Source organism: Oryctolagus cuniculus, chromosome 4, assembly GCF_964237555.1.
Source record: "Oryctolagus cuniculus chromosome 4, mOryCun1.1, whole genome shotgun sequence".
Lineage (NCBI taxonomy): Eukaryota > Metazoa > Chordata > Mammalia > Lagomorpha > Leporidae > Oryctolagus > Oryctolagus cuniculus.
This window is the reverse complement of record NC_091435.1, coordinates 164,673,019-164,694,239: the sequence shown is the minus strand read 5'-3', so window position 1 is coordinate 164,694,239 and position 21,221 is coordinate 164,673,019. Positions and strand designations below refer to the sequence as shown.

Sequence of the window (21,221 nt, the reverse complement as noted above, 5' to 3'; positions counted from 1 at the left end):
AGCTCCACGCCCCCCGTTATGCGGATATAAAAGTGTGGTAAATTTTCAAATGTTAAAGAAAAATATGCTAAAGTAGAAGCACTTTTCTTAGACAAAGATTTTCATTTCTCTAAGAGTTGAATATATAGTGTCAATTAAGAAAGCTGGGCTTTTATAGTTTTAGTTTATAAGCAGGAGATGCAGGCCAGTTGTATCATCATTGAGATGTGGGAGGTGTGACATTTTGTATTGGGGCTGAGATTATGTTGGCAGTCAACACATTGTAGGTGTATGGTAAATGAATGATCATATGCAAAGTGCTACCCAAAACGGGAAGTGCTCAATCAGTTGATTGACTAGGTAAAAGACAGCTCTGAATTGCAACATAGAATGGAATAGATACTTCAGTCTGTTTCTTCATGTGTAAAATAAGGTTATCTGCTTTGCCAAGTTAGTCTGAGAATGTGGTTGAAGTGCCCAGCACATTGTAAATGTACAACCTTCATTTTTGTTTCATCTTATTTTACTTTTTAGGGTTCCTATTTGGGATACTTTAGTGTTGAATTTCAGCATTTAAGTAGTTTCATATATTCTCTATAATCAACTATATTACTATAGGATTTTGCTGGTATGTCATTTAAACTAAAAACATAGGAAACTTGGGGTAAAGTAGGAGGGTAGATATACAGTCTATGCATAATCTCAAAAATACAGGTTGGTTGGAACCCTGCCAAAAATTTGAGGCATGACAACTTGCCTTTTCCAGTCTGACTTAATGTTTTCAATATTTTGTGCAAGTATATAGAATAAGTTTTTTATGCACCTGAAGACTGTAGCCCCTTAGTGTTAACTATAAAATAGGTATCAGTAACTGCCATTACATTGTCATCCACAAGAGGGAGAACTTACACTTAGTAATGATTTTACATTTTATATCTTGCTTTTTTGTCTTTTGCCCCTAATGTCACCTAAATTGAAGACTAAATGTATTTTAAATTTAGTGACCTAGTTTTCAACATAGTTTTTACAGTTTTCATTAAGTTGAATTGAAAAATGTGTGATAGACATTGTGTTAACATATAATTGTTTTCTCTTTTACTTTCTGCGCCTAGTTGTCTTTAATGATTAGATGTGTTTAGTATTTCAGTACCAAAACATTATCATGGACTTTTGCTTTGTTTCTTCTAAGGTACTGATTTACTGTCTCCCTTCAGTAAAAAGCTTTTTTTAAAATTGTTACTCATATCATGACTGCATGAAGTTGCTCATATACAATATTTACACCTACTGCTATATAATGAGAGTAACTTGGAAGTATACTGAATGTCCAGAATTGTACCAAGGAACTAGTAACTATTGTCACACATCAGACAGGTTCCTATGAGACATTCATTGTAGCAAACATCTCAGGTGTTTACTGGTGAAATAGAGGTGGTTAGCTAATTTTTGTAAAGTAATTATTTCACACCTATCAAAAACCTGCAAAAAGCTCTGTGGTTTTTTAATGCACTTTGGGTTAACAAATGAACAGACTGGAACAAGTGGATTTTTAAAAAAGCAGTGTTAAGTTTATTCTTCTGCTTAGTATATAGGAAGAATTGTAGTCTAAGTGGAATGATAGCACTTTGACTAAAAGATATTTAATCTGACATAATTAAAAATGTTTTTTAATCTGCTACTTGTTACTAGGATATTTAAATTTCAGGGGTGTTATCCCCTTGAATTTTGCTTAACTATAGGTAGACAAAAACTGAAGGTTTGTCTGGTTGGTTTCTGCACTGCTATACTTTGATCAGATCAGTTGTTAAATTTAATATTTTGCATATTCTTGAACAAAATGAGAATGCTGAAGATTTCAGTTCATCCAGTTGGCAATTAAGAATCTAAAGAAGAAAATTATGAATGTCCAAATAATGTTTACTGGAAAATAAAACATGAAAATAGGTTTAAAGTAACTAAACAATTTCTCAAATAACTGAAGTAAAATACCTTTAATTACAAAAATATGAGATGCATTTTTGAAGTTTTTATTCTGTTTCATATACTCCTTCCTTCTCTAGCTTCTGTTTTCTGACCAGGAAATCATCTGGCTCTTCATGTCTTGTGCTGTCATGTCACATTGGTTTAGAACCAACAATATGAGACAGCCCAGTCAAACATAAACAATGTAATTCATGAAACCTAAATGTTATTTTAATGTGGACAGGTATATACTCAGCAATTGATATTTCATTTCAATTCATAGTGTCAATCTTGTACAAATTTAAAATCCATATATAAATGAATAAAAGTTGATCTTGATCAGATTTACAAATGAAGAGCATAATTCTTACTACTTACCAATTGTATTAATGTCCCTAAACATTTTAGGCAATTGCAACATTGCAATTCTGAGACCTGTGAGAAACTCTGGTTAGAATGTTTCCTTTTATTATAACCTTTTTAATATAGTTAATTGTTGGAAACTAGGACAGTGTTAGATCTTTTTACTATTTATCTTTCAACTGTATATATCATCTGAAAACTGGGGCAGAAATGTAGATCTGTTTATTTCTATTTTAAAGACACTCCCTTTTGTTCATAAAAGTGATTAACTTCAGAAAAACAAAACCCTATATTTCAGTGATAATATGCAGCATGCATACTGGGAACTGAAGAGAGAGATGTCTAATCTACATCTGGTGACTCAAGTACAAGCTGAACTACTAAGAAAACTGAAAACTCCAACTACAATCAAGAAAGGCAAGTCAGTTTTTCAGAAATCACCGATTCCAGTCAAGCTGCTCAGAGAGCAACTAGTTTATTGTATCCTCTCAAAATTTCATCAAATAAGTTCAATAAGCCAAAGCACATATAGTTCACAGCCTACCCCTTCTCTGCTTTGGCTTCAGTCTCATACTGGTCAACTTCACACATAAAGGTGTTGCTGATGTGTATTTTCTTCAGTACTGCATTCTTTGCCCCTTGTGGTTTTTCTCAGCCAAGTGTTGCTTGTGTGTATAAGGCTGAGGTGTTAAGTTTGCTCTAGTTGACCTTTTACCACAACTACTTCATGTCTTTAAAAAAAAAAAAAAAAAAAAAGACACCAAAAGCAATTTTTCATTCCAGTGCTACAGAATACTTCAAAGATGTAACTTGTTTGTTTACAGAAAGGGAAACAAAATTATTTGGTAGTTGACCAGAAGGGTGAGCTAAATGCTTTCTCTGTATCTTTTTAACAAAACAAATTTTCACTACTTGGCCTTTCATATTTAACTGCTTACCTAATTGAACTGTTTGATTTTTGTGTTAGCTTTGGTGAAACTAGCTACTCCTAGCTATTCGAATACCTTAAGAAAAAATCGATGCATTTGTATTTACTGAGTTATATAATGTAAATTTGAATGCTCTAAAATTTCCTTTTTAAAAGCACCAGATGTGACTTCTTACAGAAAATACCATGTAATTTAAAATCATTTGCACTTCAGATTGTCTTAGAGCACAAGAGAATTGGGTGGAAGTATTGCACATCATAAAGCTGAACTCAGAATTTCAGTTTCTGGAGCTTTGGTTACTTCAGAATCAAATAGAAATAATACAGTGTTTTAGCAAGCCTAGCTTAATTCATCCACTTTATCCTCATATTTTCCAATGGTCAGGATTGTATATGAGAAGATTTTAGGTTGATGATAGAAATAAAACCTTCTCTAAAGGGAGTCGGAGTGATTCTGCAGTGAATTTTCAATATGACTTTTTGTTTACATATAACGGCGAGCTCAAGGTCACCACCTCTACAGAACTCATTGCTTTAAGGAGCAGATGAGATTGAATCAGCATTTTCCTTAAACTGTATGTCACCTTTGTCCAGCAGTTGATCACTGTTAGTTCCAATTCTTCCCCAACCCCATCTACTTCCTGCCCCTAAGTGGGGAGGAAAAAGCGTATTTTTACAATCTGGTTTGTTTCTTCTAAATCTGCATGGAGTCAAGTTTTAGTTATATTATACTTGGCAAGGATAAATTTATCTTTTCACCTTAGTAGGTTGAGTTAGGATGAGAGAAACCCTTATGATCAGTGTGTCAATTCTGTGTATCTACAACTTTAGAGCAGTCATTCTAAGCCTTTTTTGCCATTTTTTAACTTGACCTGTATTGTGACCATAGAATTCACATTTGCCCATTATGTTTTATAATTAATAAGCTTATTTTATAGCTTTATTTAAACTGCTTTGTGCATAGGTCTTTATTAAAACTTGATTTAGTGTCAGCAATTCAAAATTTAATTATCTGTAGAAATAAATTTTTGGACCACCTATAGAAAAAAGGTTTCAACAAGCTAAGGACTATTATGTTTAATTTAAAAATTCTAAAAATAACTTCCTAAGTTTCCACCACACCTCAATAGTCTGCTTGCCTTCTCTAGACGTTTTAAGAGCCAAGAACAGGATCTTTACTTAAATTTTAACTGTCTGTTTCCAGCTTTTTAAGAAGTGCAGTGCTTCATTGTTTTAATGTTTTTGATTTTTATTTATTTGGTGGGTAGAGTTACGGAGAGACCGAGATAGGTCATCCATCCACTGGTTCATCCCCCCAAATGGTTGGAGCTGGGTCACTCTGAAGCCAGGAGCTTCCTCCTAGCCTCCCACATGGGTACAGGGGCCCAAGTACTTTGACCATCTAGCAGGGAGCTGAACGGGAAAAGGAGCAGCTGGGTTATGAACCAGTACCCATATGGAATGCCAGCGCCACAAGCAGAGGGAGGCTTAGCCTACCATGCCACAGTGCCAGCCCCAGTTCTTCATCTTTCAACAGCTGACTTACAGGCAGGACAGGATTACTACCTCCATTTTGTAGACAAGGAAGGTGAGGTGTGAAGCCACATTATCAGTACACAGCTGACCTAGGATCAGATTATTATTATTCTCAAGTCATAGTGCCCTGGTAATTACACTAGACTTCAGCCAAATTAATGAAGTGTTTTTATGATCACAAATGCAATGAAAATTGACATTAACCTGTGCTTTCTTTTTAGCCTATACCCCAGCAGCCTGCACTGAAGACCTTGGGAAAGATAGCACAAAACTCCACTTGACAAATTTTACTGCATCCTACAAAAGACATGCCCCCCTCTCACCAAATGGCAAAGCTGTCTGTCATACTACATCTTCCCCTTTTCCAGGAGATACAAAGATTTTATCAGAGAAAGAAGTTCTCCAATCATGGACAGATAATGAGAGATCTATTCCTAATGATGGTACAAACTTTCAGGAACACAACTCCTACAGCAGAAATTCTCTAGAAGATAATTCTTGGGTATTTCCAAGCCCTCCTAAATCAAGTGAGACAGCATTTGGGGAAACTAAAAGTAAAACTTCGCCTTTACCCAATCTGCCATCACTGCATTACTTGGATCAACATAACCAAAACTGCCTTTATAAATAATTCTGAAGAGATTCCGGACTTTATCATGAGGATGTTGTATCTCTCTTCTCTCAGTAGCTCTCCCAAGAAATTATTTAACAAACTGAAAGTGGATTTTGACTGAAATTTTGCAGAGTTCTTCAGTGTATACAGCTGAACACACTGATGATATTATGTACTTGATTTTCTGGTATGAAAGAAGAGTACCCTTCAGCTCTGTATTCAAAGAATCAGATATATACTACTATACTAATATACAAACTTAAGGTATGTTTCAAAAAGACAATTCTACCTTTGCTAACAATTGTAAAATTTTGCCTCTCAGTGTAGACATGGTTTTACAAAGTGTGAAATGCCTCAATAACCATTCATTAAAGTAAAAAGCCATTAACACAAGAGAAAAACCATGTATGTTGCATCAGTCTGCATATAGGCTCAAAAGGCAATGTGAATAGGTTTCTGTTGACTTTATAATGCATAGATATGAAAAATATAATGGAATAAAGTATCTAGGTTACTGCATCTCTTAATGCTGTTGTGTTTCAAAAGTGTAAGATTTCAAATGATAGTTGTAGTTACAATGTTACTTGTTGATAAAATTTTAGAATTGCAGTTTGAATTTTAAGACTTGAAGTAACTTGACCATAGAGGCCAGCTTATCCCAGTGCATTCTTCAAGTCCTAACTGGGGAGGAAAATGAAAAAATATTTGAAAAACTATGTGATTCATGAATAGACTATGACAAGCTTATATACCATTCAATTAGAAGTAGAAAGAGTATCACACAGGTTTGTCCTTCCTGTGTCCATAATGAAAATGGCAATGTGTGTATAACTATAGTCATTTACTTCAAAGGGAATACAGCTGCTTGTTAGAACAGATTACCTATCAAACGTAAGTCTAAAATTTGTAATCTTACTGAGAAAGTGATTTTCAATTAGTTAATTAGGAATTTGCATTGTAGCACCAAATTTTGTACTATATTTATATAGTACAATCGTGAAATGTCCCCATACTTACATTCTAAGTGGCAAATCAATTTCCTTGTAAATAAGGAAATTCAAAAGGATGCCTTCATTTGGAAATTGATCTGAATTCTAAAGGGTAGAGGTATTAAGAATATTAGTAACAATATATTACTTAAACCTTTGCCCAGGATAGAGTATTTCATGAAGACTTCATCATTTCTAATAGTTTCATATATTTTGAACTTGAAAACATCTCAGATCTTTTATATTACTATAGCATACATACATGGCAGTGTTCATCATTCACCAGAAATTTCTGCCTTTCTATTATCTCACTTATTCAAGCTTGTCTGTGATTAATGGGATTGGTGTCAGATGTAGGAATTTATTCTGACCAATGAACACAGCTGACTCAAGGGAGTAGAGTCTCCTGCCAAGTAATAGCATAGAACCCAATATGCATAAAACAAATATAAGATTCCAAGCTTTAGCTGAAGAAAGCAACTACCTGTGTAATAACAAAGCAGCAGAAACTATTTCTCATGTGGCTGCATAGGCTGTATATTATATCTAATCTCTAATGTAGCTTACTCGTTTGCCTTTATTAAAACCAAGACTAGAAATTTTCCATTGTAAAGTCAGTCTTATGAGATAATGGCTTGATTAATGTTTTGAGCAGTGCCAAGAAATTGTTTAATTAAAGTTATTTTTATTTGAAATTGAAGTGGATATGAAATATCATTGCCTGTAATATTCCATGATTTGCTTACTAATTCTTGTTAATTTGATAGAACAGACATGTTAAACCAGCTTCTTAGTGAATTTTTTTCCACCTAAATAACAGTGATGATAGCTATCACAGGTATTAAGTTTAAAACCTGACTCATTGTACATATTTATGGAGTACCATGTGATGTTTTCATACATGCATACAGTATGTAATGTTCAAATCAGTGTAAACACCTATCAAACATTATTTCTTTGTGGTAAACACTCAACACCTTTTGTCCTAGCTTTTTTGAAATACATTATAGTCACCCTACTGTGCAGAAAAGGAAAACATTTGTTCGAACTACTAACTATAAAACTTTGTATGCCTTAAATAACCTTTCCCCATCCCTCTCTGGTAACCAGTATTCTACTTTTAAGGTGCTAGATAAATTAAGACTTTAATAAGGAAAGATTAACCAAAAATTCTTATTCAACCAGAAATTTTTAAATGTATACCTGAATCATCTCTGTTCTCTGTAAGATTAAAAAAAAATTGACAGTGCCCCACCAGTAGTTCATAATATTTGTATTTAAAACTGAAAATTTTGTTGACTTCTTTCATCCTTGCTAAAACTTGTGGCAGAAAGCTTCCCTTAAATTGCTTTAATCTTTTTTTTGTAAGAACCTGAATCAGCACCACTATAATGCAACAATATGAAGCGAACACAAATAACAAAAATAAGCCATCTATTCCTTCTTGATCCCTCATTAGCTAAAGTAAAATTCACATCTCTTAAGGAGCAAGCCTTTATCCTAGAGGTTATCTCATCCCAATTAGAGTACCTGGGTTTGATACCCAGCTCCTGACTTCAGCTTACAGCAGACAGTAGTAGGAGTTCGTGGTTGTGACTCAGGTAAGTGGATTCCTGCCACCCACATGAAAGACCTGAATTATGTTCTGGCCCAGGTTAGAACCCAGAGGTTTCTCGCTGCCTCTCAGGTAATACAAAAATTTACATTTCTAAAAGCACGATTATTTTACTGAGTTGCTGCCAAAATGTAACAATTTAAATACAGAGACATTAGCTGTGAAACATTAGTAAGGCAAAAATAAAGTCTTGTCTGATCTCATCCAGGAAGCTACTTGGAGAAGGTAGGTCACACTCTTAAAAGACCCTGTAGATTATCAGCAGTAAACAAAATGGAAGCAAGATGTGCCAGACTTGATTGTGGAAACCTGAGGATTCTGAAGTCTACAATACATGGTTTAGTTTTTGATAGAGCAGGATTATAGCTGGCTATCCTAACAATATACCATTTTGAGGATTAAGACACTGATTATCTGGTTCTGATCATTTTGTTTGCATTTCCCAGAAGCGTCTGCACAGAAGACCTGGTCACAAGATAAGGACCCAGTTAGTGATGTCACATCTAGGAGCTCTCACCACTCTTGGGTGTATACCCTTCTTTCCCTATATAAACTGACCCACTTTACCTTAGTGGAGAGTGGATGTTAAGGACTAGAGTGCCACCACCTTCGCTGCCGAGTCAGTGGCTTCTATGTCAAATATCATTTCAGGTTCAGTTACAGGATTAATAAATTTACACTATAATTTGTCAAGCACCCATGGGGAAAATCACATCTACATAAGTTGGCTATTTTGATTTTAGTCAAAATTCTGAAGTATATTTCAGTAATTATTTTGCCTTTCCTTCATTTAGGTCATTAGAAGCAAGAAAAGCAAGCAAGGATCCTAGTGTTTAAGACATTCATTAGCATGCCAGGGTTCTAGATCAGAGTGCCTGTATTTGATACCTGATTCTCTGGCACCCACCCAAGAGACCTTCCTGGTTTCTAGCTTTGGGCTGGTCATGGGGCCGTGGCAGGCATCTGAGGAATGAACCCGGGGGTGGTAGCTCTGACACATAGTCTCTCAAAATATCAAAAAGAAAAAGGTTTTAAGGTTCTGTATGCTGGAATTATAAATACCAAAAGGCCCAGGGAGGAGTATTAGGCTTGTTTGTCCCTATGTTATGTGGGCTGCAAATTTCTGTATTTATTTTTGTCTCCTTTAATCTCCCTCCTTTTAATTTATTTGTATTTCAAATACAAAGCAGTTGGAGGGTCACTCAATAGTAAATGTGGAACTTGAACATCCATTGATTCTTTAGGGTCCTATTTCATTTAATTAAATAAACTCATTCCTTCATGGTTGTGGGCCAAATTTAAACGTTATCTTAGTGGGTATAATTTCTAGATATAAAGACTACAAACATACTTAGCAAGAAAACAGTTATATTTGTTGAAAGAAGTTAATAACTGGTTAACAAACCACAGTTTTTAATATTGTTCAACCTTAGACCAGATTACTGCATTGGGACAAATTTTTTATGTTGCCTCCTGAGTCCTTAAGTAATAGTAATTAACAAAGATAACGTTTTTAAATGAAAGAAAATATTTATAGTAGCTAAGTTAACAGATCAAAAGAATGTAAAATGCACTTTAGAAACGTTTAAAGATGTAAGTAAAATTCATAAGTACTTATCTGTTTCCTAACAGGCCTTTAGTAGTAATGGTAAACAGCAATTAAAGAGCATTTACCATGTCTGAAGCAGTGTCCTATATATTATATGGTCTTGCAATACTCTGTGAATCCTAACAGAAACTAAAATTTACTTCCACAAGTACACTGTTAATAAGTGGTAGAACCAGAAAGTAGTCTGGTTCATGATTGTTCTATGGCATAGTTAAGCACCTTTGTCCTACTTACTTTCTTTTGGTTCCCATGATTGTATAGATTGAAAGCAGATCCACATGGAACTGAAAATGACTATCACTGTTAGAGAACTACATTGTGGAAGAAAAAAATCCAACTCATATTTACTTCTATCATTTAATAGATCAGGACTTTGAAATAAAGATCTGTATTTCAGGTAATATTTTTCATAATTAGGATGAAATATTTTTATGTAGAGTCCATTATGCTAGGTGACTTATATTGTAAATGACTTCCACAGATATTACAGTTTCTGAATGTCACTGGAATATTTTCTACATGCTGGTGGGGAGCTTCTGTAGTCTCTTCTTAGTAGGAATTCCAGTTTTTCTGAATTCTTCCCTTTCCTTCAGGTATTCCATTTTGCATTCTTCATAAAAGGCTGGATCATTATAGCTAGAAGAAATGAGAGTCTTTTTAAAGTGAGTACAATATGAATGTTAAATATAAGTTAACTACTAATGGCATACAGATAGATACCTAGTTAAAGATTACTTCTTCAGATTGAGCCTGGTTAAGTGATGGGCCTAGACTCACTGAAAACCTGTTACTAAATTCAAGGGAGACAAAAGACCTGCTGATTGCTGTTTATGTAGGACCATCAGGCAGAGCAATGAGGAACACAGCTGCTATCCTCTAGGAGCCCAAGGTGTTGCAGGACAAAGCCTGGATGATAATATGGCCCAGCATACTTTGGAAACCTGAAGGGGGAGGTGGAGCTGTCACAGGGAAGTGCTTGAGTTGTGTTTCCAAGGTCTGACAGGAGGCATGTTTGGAAAGGCACATGGATGAGGAAAGCAGTTTGTGACAAAGACCTGTTTCCAACAGGAAATGATGCATACAGAACCCTGAGACAGGTGGAATGTGCAAGGGCCAAATCATGATGAACCATTTACACCATAAGAAATTTAAATTTATCCTGCAGGCAGCAGACCAGATGTTAACAAAGCAACTATAAGATCAGTTTTGTATTTTGGATGAGTTTGATGGCATGTGGCGGACAGGCTGAAATCAGGAGGAGGATGTACAGTGACCCAGGTAAGAAATAATGAGGTCCTAGGCCAAAGGAAGAGCTCTGGAAATAAAATACTGGATTCAGGGGAGATCTAGGAAATAACCACTTAAGGTTAGAAGAGAAGACTTTAGACTTTCAGACAGCTGTGTAATTCAGAAAAGCATTTGAGGAAGGAGCAAAAGGGTATAAGTTCAGTCACAGACTTTGAAGAAAGCACCAGAGAAGTACAATTTATAGAAACCAGTTCATTCTGTGGGTGCTCCATGAAATTTCTCAGAAGAATGAGAAGAGGGTAAGGAAGATGAGGATGATCAAGGAAGTCAGAATTTTAAGAAGAGGTTTCTATCAGAAGTCAAAGAAAAAGACTTGGATCTAGCTAGCACAACCCCATTAGGAAGAGCAGTTTCAACAGAACCAGGGCACATCACAGTGTACTGAGGGCTGATTGAAGATGAGAAGTTTATTCAAAAGGAGTACAAGTCATTAATGTTTCAAGATGTCACTATAAAGAAGCCAGGAGAAGGTAGTTACTACATTCATTTCATGGACTGTCAATGGTAATTAAGTTTACTTAGAGAAAATGGTATCCCTCTTTGCTTCCTTCCTTGTGTATCTCTTTGAAACAAATAGAATCAGCTTCTCCCCAGTTTTTCTACCTGCTGGAAAGGAAGGCTATTCAGTCTAATGAAAGCCACAACTCCAAAAAATATTCCCTGGTATCTGTGATGTGTAAAACACCATATATCTGTATATACTATTACATTCATGAAACAAAATTAACCCTTCCCAGACCAACAGGAACCTGCCCAAGATCAGACAGCTGGCTAAGCTCTCACTGAACAAGATGCTAAGCCCAGGCTACCCTCTTGTAGATAGTATTCCTGTCCACGGCAAATAAGAAGTGTATTTTGGTGCCAAAAGAAACCTCGAAATCCAAGCATAGAGTGAGGGAGACACAGTACTTTGCAAGTGCCTTGGAGGGCTTTGGGTCTAGAACAGGGAGCTGGGAACTCAATTCAGGCCTTCTACATGGGAGGCAGGGATCTAACTACCTGAGCTGTTACCAGTTGCTTCTCAGGTATGCATATGCAAAAAGCTGGAGCCAGAACTAGGTAGCAAACCTAGGCATCTTTACTGCTAAGACACCTGCCCCATAGTTTTGGTTTTTTTTTTTTTTTTTTTTTTTGTAGTAGTAGTAGTAGTAACTTGAACCCTCCCACCCCCATGCACAGATATCAGATATTTTTGCACCATAATCTTTTAGATTTTCCATGAATTCTTTATAATTCCCTTCTATGTTAAACTAAGATTTTACAATGACCAAGTCAAAGTATAAAAACTGGCTAATAGATGAAATTGAATTTACAAACTAACAGTATAAGATTCATTCACTCGAACACCTCTTAAGAGCACAGGAAAACAGAACTGCAAGAATCCTAAGTCACAGAATGAACTCACTCCTCTACAGTGAAGTACTCTGCACAGTGCCTGGCCCATGAATCAGTGCCACTGCTTGATAATTATCAACGTGTCTATGTGGGGGGGGGGGGGGGGGACCCTGAGAACACCAAATGTATTTCCTTATCAAAAATGTGGAGTTGAAGCCCGATAATCTTCAAGGTCTCTTCAAATTTCAACATTTTAAAAAAGGCCCAAAGACTGTATATATTCATTACCTTTAAAAGTTAATCCCGTAAGAGCGTACTGACACATCAGACAGCCTAAAGAAGCAAAGTGAGGTGTGTGTGTGTGTGTGTGTGTGTACAGAACATAGCCAAACTGGCATCTCACAACAAGTAACACTACAACATTCCACATTATTGTTTAGTCAGTAACAAGGGTAATGGGTAGATAAAACATAAAAGCACTTTTCAAAATCATTTCTACTTAGTGATTTTAAGGAATTACAAAATATTACTGAATGTATTTAAAGTTTTTTAAAATAAATTTGATTAACTTCAGTATCTATATCCCCATGATTTACTGCAACTTTCCTAGGAATTAATTTTACATTAACCCAGCAAATCCAAAGGCTTGGTTCAATATACTAATTCAGTATCCTTACCTTAGAAGAAATAAATACAATTATATACTTGTTTGCTGGCTTCATATTTTTAATCAGACAATGCTACAACTCATAAGTATGCTGGATTTTAAAATATAATCTTCAACATACTGAAACTGTATATTCAACATGAAGAATTTGGTGGAGAAAGATACAGAATACGTTGCATGTAATAAACTGTACATTCAATATATACAACACACAAAACTACTTACTAGGCAGTTAGACATTCTTTCAATGCAGAATTTTCCTTCCGACATTTTACTACCATAAGGATTCCAGATTCCTTGCAGCATTTGGTAAAATCTGAAAATAAAAATTTGATTTGTAATCACATTAATATAATATATTTCTAACAGTTCTAAAGTCATAGTTCAGTTGACATCTAATTACCTAAACTGCACCTGGCACACAGTATGTGCTCAACAAAGGCAGAATGAGTGCCATCCACTCGAGAAAAAAACAGCTTGAGAGGACAGAGTGGACCTCTGAGACACACAGTAAAGAACCTTCACAAAGACAGAATGGACAGACTAAGTAGGATTTCTAGTACAGAGTATGTATTCTAGGAGAAGTAGAATCCAAGGGTACCATCCTTCCGGCCTCTGCCTACGTTCTCCATACGTGGCAAAGCCAAGTGGAGACAACCCTGCTACAGTGCCTTAACCTCTGATAGCAGGACTAACATTTAATCCCTTCAAATAGGTTTCTATTACATCTTTATTTTAGAAGTTTTAAAATATTCTGACCCATTTGAAAACCAACCCAGAGAAACCTGGTGCTGTGCTCCACACATGCTGGCCACTTGCTACTCTGTCCTAGTTGGCTTTGGGTCAGACAGCCTTTTTCCCTTTCTACAGGACAGTGCTCCCCACCTGCAGCTACTCTCCTGAGCTATCCAGCCCTTCCTGCTGACCACTGGTTGCTCTCTTTCCAAGCTTGGCCGTTTCTAAAGTGCTGGAAGTAACCAATCATTTCCATTTCTGATTTTAAAACAAGACATGCTCCCAAAGAAGCTGTAACCAAGAAACTGTCTTCTCATTATCTTTAAAACAAAAGTATCACCAGTTCTCTCTTTTCTTGAGCTTATGTGTTATTCTTCCAGTTACTGAGGAATGTCAGTTACAGTCATCTTAAAGCAAATCTGTAAGTTCAGGAGCCTCTAGGAAGATACATCCAACAAAAATATTTTTTAAACCACAAGCAACCAAAGGTGACAGATTTAAGTGTTAAACTCACGGGGGAAGAGGGGAACCTCACTGGGAGTTAAAAGCCCTGCCCTGCAACACAAGTATCTGTATCTACCTGCAGTATCACAGCCATGCTCCAAGAAAACTGGTAGAGTACAAACAAGCATGAGTGATGCCTTTAATTCAAATAACTTAATATGCATGAGCGGGAAATTATGAGGGTCATTTAATACTCTTCAAAATCACACAGGATCAGCCCCTTTTGGTTTCTTGCTCAGTAGTGTCCACACACTCCCCAGGTCAGCCCATCGAATCTGAATCTAATCAAGCGGCTTTATTCCAAGTACAAATGTTCCTGGTCCTCTGCAGGAAAGCTGGGCACATGTGTCAAATAAAACCAAGGAGAACTTCCTTGTGCCCTGTGACTAAGGACTGCATACAACTCAGCAGCTTGTTAGCAATGGAGACACTGAGGTGTGGCCAATGGCTGTCAACAAGTCCATTAACTTTCTCTCTAGAGTATCTAGCTATTCCCAGCTGTTAATTTTTTACTTATAGCATGATGTTAAGATCTACCTCTATCAATGCAAAAATGCTTTCAAATAGCGATTAAGACATGGAGAATCTTCAAAGAGAATATATGTCTGTTAAGTTAATCCACAGTTGCCTAAAGCTGACTCACTGAGTTCAAAAGTGGTGATGAATTATGGGCTAGATCTTCCTTCCACCCCTGTCACCTCATTATACCCACCAAAGACTAGTTCAGATAACATCCAGAAGAAATATCATTAGCATGAATTTTGCCTAATGAAAATATGCCAGCTGACCAAACCCAGCCCTTTTCTGCAAACACTGGATAATAACAAAAGTTTGCTTTGTGAATTTCACTGATTCAATGCTTTCACTGACTTGGAAAAATTTGCAGCAGTGTTCAGGAAGTGCATTGTTTTAAGATTTGTCCTCCCTAATATGAATATAAATTTTTATAGGGAGTTAATGCAAGAAAGCATTTATGTATTCTGAACACAATAAAAGTGAATATATATCTATTTTCAAACTTGTCCAAATCTCTTCAGGATTAACTGTGATTGGCTTGAAGCCTCAAGCTGTTTACAGTAAAGTTTTTGTCACTTGTTTAGCAACAACATTTTAGTGAAGATCTTTCACCCTACATGAGAATATATTCATTATAGTGAATAGTTGCCAATACTGGAATTCTAAAATAGTGTTATGAAACACAACCTAGCACAAATTGCTTCTATCTTTCAAGTTTATATTAAAGAGCTTGTACACTTTATTCAATTAAATATACAAGGAATATGAAGAATGTTAATAATGATTCTAAAGCTTTAAAGAAAAAGGTTTTGAATGTATAGTTAACTACCAAAAACATGAAATTCTTTGTCTACCTTTCTCTTTACTTTTTATTTTTTGACAGGCAGAGTGGACAGTGAGAGAGAGATAGAGAGAAAGGTCTTTCTTTTTCCGTTGGTTCACCCTCCAATGGCCGCTGTGGCCGGTGCACCGCGCTGACCCGAAGCCAGGAGCCAGGTGCTTCTCCTGGTCTCCTATGTGGGTGCAGGGCCCAAGCACTTGGGCCATCCTCCACTGCACTCCCGGGCCACAGCAGAGAGCTGGACTGGAAGAGGAGCAGCTGGGACAGAATCCGACACCCCGACCGGGACTAGAACCCAGTGTGCTGGCGCTGCAGGCGGAGGATTAGCCTATTGAGCTGTGGCACCGGCCCCTTTGTTTCTCTTAAAGAAACTACTTAATATCATATATTAAAGTATTGGGAAAAGTATTCTTTTGAGGCAATAAATTTTGGGTCAAAAACTTCTACAAAACAGGTATTCTAAATTGAGTCTAACCAAGGTAATGGACAAAATAATTCATATTGTAAACAGGTACAAGAACTCTACTTTTCACTGTGATATGAAAATGACATTTTGGTGCCTCTACATAAAAATTTTAAGAGAAACAAGATTGAAAATGTTTGTGTTTAACCCATTTAAGGTATAAAACTGAATATATTGTAATAGTTAAATAACCTCAATAAGGTTTCTTGATTAAGCCAAAGATAAATACTTATGGAGCACAGCTATGCATTGAACTAAAAATATCACTTATCCTTCATATTCTTCTCTCAGTGAGTTTCAAGCAACAGTGTTTTGCAGATGCAATTACCGTTAAAATTAAGCATTCACTGGGAGAAGACAGTTTAAAAACAAAATAATGTCATTTCTCTGAATATGATCATTCCAGTTATATTCCCTAAATGTACAATTTTTTATAAATGAATTTTTCCACAGCATTTAACATATACCTATCTACCTATTCAGTATTCTTAATCTCTTCACCAGTAAAGTGGCTGTAAAATGCCTATTTTCCCAGCATAACAAAACACAGATATATTTGGATACCAATTTTAGAATTTTAACATATATATGCTAATGTGCAGTATTTCCATGACCATACCATCACCTTAATGAATTTCACCTTTAAATTTGAGATATCAAATTAATGTAAATGGAAAAAAAAAACTTTGGACGTTCTGCTTATTAAACAATATACTAGGGCAGATTTTAAAATCACTCTAAATTCATAATGTATCCTATCAACTTTACAAATGGAAATTGTAAGCATAAAACTATTTGCTTAGACAATTTAGGTAATTGAAAGGGGAGACTATGAAGCACTTCTGATCAGTTACTGAACCATAGGAGGTTTCAAAGTATACACTGACAATGATAACTGAAAAGGAAGAGTTTGGGTGCTTTTAGTAGTATCCCTTCATACAAAGGTATCTGCAGTTTCAAATCCATAATGTAAATTACAATCTACAAATTTTCTCAAGCAAAGCTATCTTTCATGTGAATACTTCTGCAGGGAACATTCTAAGCCAGGTCCCTGTAGACAGTGCCTAAGTGCTGTGCCACTCGCAGTAATCATCAGCCCTTCTGGAAGCTGTGAAGTCCAAAGCTCCTGATGACAACAGGAGGTCGCCAGTTTCCAATGCGGCAACAGAGGCCTGAGCCAAGGCAGACACAATGAAGGCAGCATTTCGCTCTCCTCTTTCTGATGACTGTTAACTGAAGGAAACCAAGGCCATAAAGCACATTGTGCTGGACAGCCAGCAGACAGCATGGACTCACATGAAAGACTGAACAGTTTGACATTACGTATATTTGTCTATAAAATTTCATGTTAAAACTCTAGATCCTTGCAATCTCTGCATCAGTGATCCTCGTAGTTTGACTTTAGGAAAGAATCCAATCCAACCTAGAGACAAAGCCAAATGTTATAGATAATCCCAGACTGAGAAGTTAATTAAGATGTGTTAAGTTGAAAAAAGTTTAACAGTATGTCTTTTCCATTCATTATTCTAACAAAAGCAAAAAGAGTTTCATGGTAAATTCTCCTTGAGATTCATGAAACTAAGTTTGCCTGTGCAGGACCACTAAGCACCTTTTACCAGGGACACACTCTAACATGGGGGTTTCTTCACTGCATTTTGACCTTCCTGTTTCTGTTTCCAAAGGCTAATCTGTACCACGGCATGGGGGAGACTGCCAGATCACGTTGTTAGCTTAATGTCTAAGAAGAGATCCATCTGTAAATACTGCATCAGTTCCTTAATAATCAAAGAATAAAATAGAAAAATAAATTACGCATATCCTCATCTTCACAGTAGCAATGACAGCTGACTTTTAGATAAAAGAGTTCCTGTTTGGGGGCTAGTGCTGTGGCTTAGTATGCTAAGCCTCCACCTGCGGTGTTGGCATCCCATATGTGCAGTAGTTCGAGTCTGGGCTCCAATCCATCTCTCTGCATATGGCCTGGGAATGCAGTAGAAGACGGCCCAAGCGTTTGAGCCCCCTGCACCTGTGTGGGAGAGCAGAAGCTCCTGACTTCGGGTAGGCTCAGCTCTGGCCTTTGCAGCCATTTGGGGAGTGAACCAGTAGATGGAAGACCTTTCTCTCTGTCTCTCCCTCACTCTGTAACTCTACCTCCCAAATAATTATAGATAAAATCATCTTTTACAAAGTTGTTTTACATGTAAATATTTAATTTTCATATATTAATACTTACATAGTCTCAAAATATTCATTCACTCAACAAGCATTTTCACAGTACTTAACCTCGTACAACTTGTATGTGCTTAAGCACTGTGTAGGTTCTGAGGTATACTGTGCTGAACAAGACAGGATTCCTGCGCCATTCCTGGGGAAGGCAGATAATGCAAAATGCAGACAGTTGAGTTTCATACCTGCTGACAGGGGAGGGACAGGAGGGTGCTGTGGAAGTGCAGAATGGGAATACTTCCCATATGAAGTCCTCTTTAAGTGGAGGTCTAACGAGGAAGAGAAGAGGATTTTGCACAAAGGGAACAGAAGGGAGAGAAGGTCTGGAGATGAATAGGACATATTACAGACAATAATTGAGAATTATTGGAACATTTGTTATTTAGCATGGATGTGGATTGTGTGTGTGTGTGTGTATTTGTAGATGCAGATATAAGGGTGTGGATGTGAGGTGGAGGAAGAAAGGCATGTATCAAGTATGACTTACAGAGAGTATTAAAATGTTGAGGCTTTGTCCCGAGAGTGATGGAAGGAATACACAACTACATTTTATTCTGCAGAAAACTGAAAAATAGGTGGAGGAAATGGGATTGGAAATGAGAAAATCGTTTAGGAAGCTAGGCCAATAATCCTAAAGAGATGGCAAACAGTTAAGAAGGCAGAGGAGGGGCCAGCACTGTGGCTTAGTGGGTAAAGCTATGGCCTTAAGTGCTGGCATCCCAAAAGGGTGCTGGGTGGAGTCCCAGCTGCTCCACTTCCGATCCAGCTCTCTGCTATGGCCTAGGATAGCAGCAGAATATGGCCCAAGTCCTTGGCCCCTGCACCCATGTGGGAAACCCGGAAGAAGCTCCTGGCTTTGGATCGGCAATTGCAGCCATTTAGTGAGTGAACCAGCGGATGGGGACCTCTCTCTCTGCCTCTGCCTCTTTATAACTCTAATAAGTAAATAAATCTTTAAAAGGGGGGAGGGCAAAGAAGTTGGAATGGACAGAAGTAGATGAAAACATCTGAAACGTAACAGGACGTGGAATATAATTAGTTACGAGGGTAGCAGACAAAGGGGTCAAAGATAACTACTAAATTCCTTGTTGGGTGTATGATGGCACAGTTTTGTGATTTAAAAATAATTGGAAAATGAATAAAGCCACTATTTTACAAAACATACACACAAAACCTAGAAAAGAAACTATAATTTTGGTGACAACTACATAAAGGTGACGAGGAGTTAGGATGTGTTCAACCAGCAGCCTGTGAAACATCTAAGTAGAATTAACCAGGGGCAGGTAGCTATATAAATGTGAAGCGTATCTCAAAATACTCTTGATAATAGTATTAAAAATTAGGTAAGCAAACAAGATCCTGGGCAAGCACTGAGAAATACCAATACTTAGGAATCTAGGGGATAAAAAGACTGGAAAGATTTGGAGAACCATGAAGCATCATAGGATTGAAGGAAACCAAGTGTTTGGCAGGGTTCGCTGGATACAATTTTATTTTTAATTGTATTGCTCAGTGTATTGTATCATTGTTAATAAATATATAAAACTAGTGGTTTTATTTATTTTCATTCAACACAGCAGAGGTTTTTTTTATTTTTTATTTTTTTCATTTTCTGCCTATGTTAGGTAGAATAGCCCCTGAAAACGTTCAAGTCATAATCCATGGAACTTGTATGTTAGGTTACATGGCAAAGAGGAATGAGGTTGCAGATGGAATTAAGGTTGCTAGTCAGGTAACATTAAAATACAGAGAAAAGATTGAGAAAAGAGATGGGATGATGGAGGCAGAGTTAGATGTTATCTTGCTTGCTTCAAAGAGGAAGGAGGGATGAGTGTCTGAGACAGTAGGTATGATGCCACTTGGACAAACCAACCTCCCATACTGGAATGCCTGATTGAAGTCCCAGCTCCACTTCCTATTCCAGTTTCCCACTAACATACCTGGGAGGCAGCAGATTATGGCTCAGGCTGGGTCTCTGTCACCCACATGGGAGACTTGGATTGAGTTCCTGGCTCTTAGCTTTGGCCTACTCAAGTCCCAAGTGTAGCAGGCATTTGGTGAGTGAAAAGTGAATGTAAGATGTCCCCCTCTCCCCTCTCTCTCTCTCCTCTTCCTTCTCTCCCTCTCTCCTCTCTCCCTTCTCTCCCTCTCTCCTCTCTCCCTTCTCTCCCTCTCTCTTCCTTCTCTCCCCTTCTCTCTCTCCTCTCTCCTCCTCTCTCTCTCTCCTCCTCTCTCTCTCTCTCCACTCCATTGTTACAGCTTTTTCATCTCTGATTTAATTAATTTGGGTCCTTTTTTTGGTTAGTTGGGCCAATGCTAATGGTGTATCAATTTTTTTTTTGCCAAAAAATCAGCTCTTCATTTCACTGATATTTTGTATTTTTTGGTTTTGATTTCATTTATTCTGATTATTTCTTTCATCCTACTAATTTTGGGTTGTTTTGTTGTTGTTTTTCTAGGTCCTTCAAATGTACTGACAGCTCATTTATTTGATGCCTTTGCAATTTTTTTGATATAGGTACCAACTGCTCTAAACTCCCTCTTAACACTGCTTTTACTGTTTAAGATTTCAATTTATGGAAAACCAGAGGTCAAGGATACATTAGTAATGTTGACTACATCTTGAATCATTCTTGATTCATTTCTTCATTAGAAGACATATCTAACTTCAGGTGGCCTTCTTGTTTTCTGTTTTTCCATGTAATTTCAGAATTATTTTTTGCAGAATTTTTTAAAGGTGCTGATAACAGTAGTAACAACATGATAATGACAACTAAGATACACTTAAGTGCCAGGCACTATATGAAGTATTTCATGCTTATTAGCACATGTCAGTTTTACAAAACCACTATCAAATAGGTATATTATCTTCATTTGCCAGATAAGGAAGCCGAGCTTTAAGTAGGTTACATCATATTTCCAACATCACTTAGTGCATCTGGTTGACCTACCACCAGATCTTTTTAGTTCCAGAAAAGTATCTATCACTGCTATTGGACTATGTATTCAACAATCAGAACATGGGAAAACCC

General features: G+C 36.8%; 2 protein-coding genes and 1 long non-coding RNA gene across 9 annotated transcripts in view; 2 read left to right on the top strand and 1 right to left on the bottom strand.

Moving 5' to 3' along the window:
* The window catches only part of AZI2 (5-azacytidine induced 2), a 38,500-nt gene extending 31,435 nt beyond the window's left edge, over positions 1–7,065 (top strand). Inside the window, exons 7-8 of one of the 4 annotated variants that reach the window (XM_017346753.3) lie at positions 2,603–2,721; positions 4,990–7,065. In XM_017346753.3, coding sequence (XP_017202242.1) covers positions 2,603–2,721; positions 4,990–5,399 — 529 coding nt within the window. In that variant the 3' untranslated portion in view covers positions 5,400–7,065. Of the gene's footprint in view, positions 1–2,602; positions 2,726–4,989 lie in introns of those variants that run through there. The other 3 variants (XM_017346754.3, XR_007924458.2, XM_017346756.3) reach the window with 3 other exon arrangements.
* Positions 7,066–9,937: 2,872 nt separating this feature from the next.
* Positions 9,938–21,221, bottom strand: part of CMC1 (C-X9-C motif containing 1) — a 73,503-nt gene continuing 62,219 nt past the window's right edge. For all 4 annotated transcript variants that reach the window (XM_051858908.2, XM_008266086.4, XM_051858907.2 and 1 more), the window contains 2 exons: positions 13,130–13,220; positions 9,938–10,230 (listed from right to left, as the gene is read on the bottom strand). In XM_051858908.2, the coding sequence (XP_051714868.1) occupies positions 10,110–10,230; positions 13,130–13,220 (212 nt within the window). In that variant the 3' untranslated portion in view covers positions 9,938–10,109. The remainder of the gene's footprint in view (positions 10,231–13,129; positions 13,221–21,221) is intronic.
* On the top strand, positions 10,123–20,786 carry LOC138849404 (uncharacterized). The gene is made up of 3 exons (XR_011388229.1): positions 10,123–10,256; positions 10,760–10,872; positions 20,649–20,786. It is a non-coding gene; the product is annotated as an uncharacterized lncRNA (long non-coding RNA).